This window comes from Montipora capricornis, chromosome 12 (assembly GCF_036669925.1).
Source record: "Montipora capricornis isolate CH-2021 chromosome 12, ASM3666992v2, whole genome shotgun sequence".
Taxonomy (NCBI): Eukaryota; Metazoa; Cnidaria; class Anthozoa; order Scleractinia; family Acroporidae; genus Montipora; species Montipora capricornis.
The window spans coordinates 23,057,490-23,062,489 of NC_090894.1; the positions used below are offsets into that span (position 1 = coordinate 23,057,490).

At 39.6% G+C, this 5,000-nt stretch overlaps 1 protein-coding gene across 1 annotated transcript in view; it reads left to right on the forward strand.

Annotated features, from left to right (window-relative positions):
* The window catches only part of LOC138026224 (stress-induced-phosphoprotein 1-like), a 17,547-nt gene that overhangs the window by 5,401 nt on the left and 7,146 nt on the right, over window positions 1-5,000 (forward strand). The window contains exons 7-11 of the mRNA XM_068873463.1: window positions 362-488; window positions 961-1,063; window positions 2,502-2,622; window positions 3,228-3,324; window positions 4,544-4,668. Of these exons, the coding sequence (XP_068729564.1) occupies window positions 362-488; window positions 961-1,063; window positions 2,502-2,622; window positions 3,228-3,324; window positions 4,544-4,668 (573 nt within the window). The remainder of the gene's footprint in view (window positions 1-361; window positions 489-960; window positions 1,064-2,501; window positions 2,623-3,227; window positions 3,325-4,543; window positions 4,669-5,000) is intronic.

Genomic DNA, 5,000 nt, shown 5'->3' on the forward strand with positions numbered 1-5,000 from the left:
TAAATCATCTGGTATTTGACAGAGTGAAAACAATTAAAGTCTCACTCCTAGGAGTCAATGAGTTGAATAAAAAAAGCTATTATTGAGTTTAGGACAACAGCACATTTCAGTTAAATTACTGACCATTTATTTTGTAAACCTCAGGCTTAATCTTTGTATTGCTTGTTTTGATTATCTTGCAAGCAGTTCCCCCCTACCCCCCTACCCCCCTACCCCCTCCCCACCCCATGCGAGGCACAGGAAAAAGATACCCTACTCTTTGAACTGGGTAAATAAGATAAATAATCATGACAAGATGCTGTGAAAGGATTTGTCACCGCTCTCTAGGTTTTTCTAAATGTAACTAAATTTCATTTTCCAGAGTCTAGAGGAGAAAGAGCTGGGAAATGCTGCATACAAGAAGAAAGATTTTGAGACAGCTTTGGAGCACTATGGCAAAGCTATTGAACTTGATCCAACCAATGCTAGCTTTCTCACCAACAGAGCGGGTTGGTTATTGAACGTGTCCTTACTATGTTGTATCCACATGTACAGCCCTGTATGAATCCTTTTATGTTGAAATGATCGTGACAATAATGTGAACAACTTGAGCAGGTTCAAAGACGACTGCAATAATTATGCATTCTAATTCAGCTGGCAACAGAGCTCAGGGTTTGCGCTGTCTTGTTCCGTGTACTTCATTTTTAAGGCACGTCTCTACACAATGCATCAGGCATCCATTAGCGCCAACTATAGACCCTTCTCCAAAATGGCGGCAACGGATTTGAAAGAATTAAAATTGAACTGAATGAAAAACTGATACCAGAAATAGATTAAGAGCTAACAACACTTATTTGTGACATCTCCGCAAAGTACCATAAAGCTACATTACGTTAGATATGTAGGCAAGAAGTGGTTTTACACTTAAATAAATTGGTAACTGAAGCCAGGTTTCATTGTGTATTATTTTTGTTTTTTTAGCTGTGTATTTTGAACAAGCAAAGTTTGATGAATGCATAGAAGAGTGTAATAAAGCAGTTTCTGTAGCCAGAGATCATGGTGGAGGCTATCAAATGATTGCAAAGTAAGGACATAAGTTGCATTTCAAGGCTGCAATGATACACCTATGCTTAAATGAACCGTGAAGTTTATAAACAATTATTGGATGAGGTTTTTGTGATATCCAGAATAATCAAGGTCGAGGTAAGGGTTATCAGCCGAAGCCGAAGGCTGAGGCTGATAACCCTTACCGAGACCTTGATTATTCTGGATATCACAAAAACCGAATCTAATAATAATTATTGTTTTATTATACATTGAAGGAAAAAAAAAACCTAGAAGTCATTGTTGTGCTTCTTCACTGACAGCAAGCAACACAAAGCGCGCGAACTTGACATGATTACCCTAAGAAATCATGCACTGCGGTCATACATGACATGATTACCCGTGACCTTGGCTGACCTTGACATGATTAATGTATAATCTGCAGTTATGACGTCACGGGCGCTGATTTCGAAAATTCACTGTAGGCCTTTGGCCAATCAGGAAAGAGATAGTGAGCTCAATGTATAATAATAGCCACAATCTGAATGCGTAAAATAATTTAAACAAGATAGTGCATTCTTGCTGCACAACAAAACATCCTCCGTTGACAAATTTGTAGAGTCACTGTGTGAACCCATTGACCCCCAGGGGTTCCCCATTGACGAGTAAAATTGTCTGGCATTAGACAAATACAAATTAGTAAAACACTAAGTATGGCTGGTTGAGGCCGGCCTGGGAGTCAAAGTGTTCAATAATCCTTAACCTTTCCCCCATATTTAAGGGCTTCCTTAATGACAAGTGAAATTATTGTCTGGCATCAAACCAAGGAAAACCTGTAACTGTCAATATCTCCTTTTAATTTCTGTCATTTGATAATAATCTTGAGAGTTTTTCTAAGAAGATTACTGTAAAATGCATAGTTGTTTTCTTAAAAGTTATATTCATTAATAGGTGCTTATTTGGTTCCTTTTTGAATGCTGTGTATTTTTGTATGAAACGCAATTTAAAACTGTCAGTGTCTATGTCTGGTGTGTATATTATTAAAGAAGAAAAAAAATTCCATGGCAATCAAAGTTTAAAACATCTAGGCAGGGCTAGAGTTGAATAATTGAATCAAATCTTTAAAATATTGGCAGAATAGAAATAAAATTGCCTCTGTGTTTGCTGGGGTTCATTTAAGCAAGCCCTGTAATTCAAGATGGTGAGTGGCAGTCGTAGCAGATACAGAGACAACCCTTTGAAGAAATTATATGGAAATAGATTAACTGACTGTGAGGGGCTTCAAAACAAGGAAGGCAAACAACTTATAGATTGTTACAGACAGGTTGCCATAAGGGACTTTGATGAAGAACATATTACAGCACTCTGCTGTTTATGGCTCTTGTTGGTTAACAAATTTGTGCTCAACATATACGCTCGGTTTCCCTGACAGTATATCTATCTTAACGTCTAAGTGTAAGCATTCTTGTTTTGTATAGAGCTTATGGCAGGATTGGAAATGCTTACAACAAGCAAGGAAAGCTCACAGAAGCCATTGATGCATACAATAAATCTTTGGTTGAACACAGGACACCGGATGTGCTCAAGAAAGTGCAGGAGGTAGGGTTTTGTTCCGCAAAGCCTTCTTAACTTGTCACAGGCAGAGATCTTAATTTACTGTGTGTCTGTAGGGATGTCAAACAGGTTTTAGAATTCTTTGAAAACCTTCTTTGGAGCACAGCGGTTGGAGCCCCAAGTTCGACTCCTCAAAAAATGTTTCTGCTGTTGGCAGAGTCTTCTTTCCTCTTCTCTGCTGGTTGGTGTGTCAGGTGACACACTTCTGCATGCATAAAACTATTGTCTGAACATGAGGGACCCCTTGCTCTGTAATGTGCATCTACTCATTGGGCCTAGTGGGTATGCTGGATATTTACTGTCCCACACAAATTTATGAAGTAGAGTTGAAATTGGGCCTCTGGTCTGTAGTCCTTGTACATGTGAGGTATCATGTGGGTGTAGATTGTTTTTTCTTCTCTGATCTGAGTGGATTTTATCACCAAAACGAGCATTGAACAATGCTGCAAAGCTTTTAACCCTTTCACTTCCAACGGGTTCCCCCTTGACGAGTAAAATCGTCTGGCGTTAGACAGAGTAAAATCTATAAGTCTTAGTGGCCCTTACAGGAATGAACGGGTTAAGCACCAAATGTCATCATTACTTTTCAGGCAGAAAAGGCTTTGAAAGAGCAAGAAAGATTGGCTTATATAGATCCAGAAAAAGCAGAGGAAGAGAAGGACAAGGGGAATGCTCTTTTTAAGAAAGGTACGTTGGGACTGTGGCAACAGGGGCGGGAGAATGTGGAGGAAGTCAGGGAATACGATTGGCAGGGGAAGTCCCCAGGGTACATGTAATTGGGTAATAAGTGGGTGGCAAAACATTGAAAACCTGGAGCTAAAAACAACGTGGAGGAAAAGAAGAAGGGTGGGAATTTAACAAATCGAAAGTGGTTCAGCGTTGTCTGTACTCTTATCGACAACGGTATTCGTCATCACAGTGGTCAAAAAGTTGTGCGCCGAGTGAGTCCACAACAAATTTTGACCACTGTGATGACCAATATCGTTGTCGATAAGAGTACAGACAACGCTGAACCACTTTCGATTTGTTTTTTTACCACAATATTCAACGCCAAAGAAAGTTTTTGTTTTAGAGCGTGACCAAAATCGTGACTCAAAGCAAGAGCAAGCGTTGTCTACAACTTCCCCGCAATATGATTGGTTTATTTCCCAAAATGAGCGTTCCTGATTGGCTATTACACTGCGTGACAAAATGACGCGAGCATGACGCGTACATACATACATACATACATACTTTATTTGTTAAAGCAGGTCGGTAGTGGCAGCTAAGGAGCTGATGTGGACCTGCAGCGTTGTCTAGACTCTCATCGACAACGGCAAATTAGCCAATCAGATTGCGAGATTACAGGCAATTGTGGTAAAAAATGGGTTTTACATGCCACACCTTAAAACTTTGTTCTTCTATTCATGACAAAATTGCTGTAAAATCTGTCTGTGTTTTTAAAAATAAGATCTGCATTACAGAAGAATGTAAACGGGGCGTTGGTCCATGTACAAATTATTATGATATGATACAATTTCTACAAAATATGTGACAGAAAGTATTACCAGAAAACCCATAAGGGTTGAAACGTGTAACGGCCCCTTGTGTGCTGGAAAACAAGCTTCTGAATGTTTAATTTGCTAAGTACCATATTTGGAATAACAAGAGCGAGGGGTTTCCAAATATGGTACTTAGCACTGAAACATTCAACCAATCAGTTCGCACTGAATATTCGGAAACTGTGAACGCGCGTTACACGTTTCAACCCTTATGGGTTTCTGGTATTACTCCATCACTATGTTTCCGTAGCAGCTTCCGTAACACCTCTTTTTTTATGCATTCGTCATTGACCAATCAAAAACGCGATATTCTGTTGAGTATATAATAACAGACTGTTGTTGTTCTTGTTGTTTGATTTATACAGGAGACTTTCCGGAAGCTCTCAAGTGTTACAAGGAGGCGATCAAGCGGGACCCAAACAATGCTAAACTTTACAGTAATCGCGCGGCCTGTTATCAAAAGCTGGCAGCATTTAGCCTGGCTCTGTCGGTGAGTAAACAATTCAACTTTGCTTTCAAAATACTTCACTTAGACGCCTTCCACACCGATGCGTTTTGGAAAACGTCCGTTTTCTGTTTCTTGAAAACGCATGAAAGGTTTTACGTCTACACTGACGTTTCATAGCGTTTTTGACTCTCAACACTATGACGTCTTTGCTCGAAGTTATTTTCAACACACTGCATCATACTGCGCATGTTTGACCTGAGTCCACGATGCTATTGTAAGAGCAAAATTGTCTATAAATAAATACGAGTAGCATTGAGCTCAAATCATGTAATCATGGTTGAAATCTGGCCAAACAACAAATGCAAGGGGGGGGG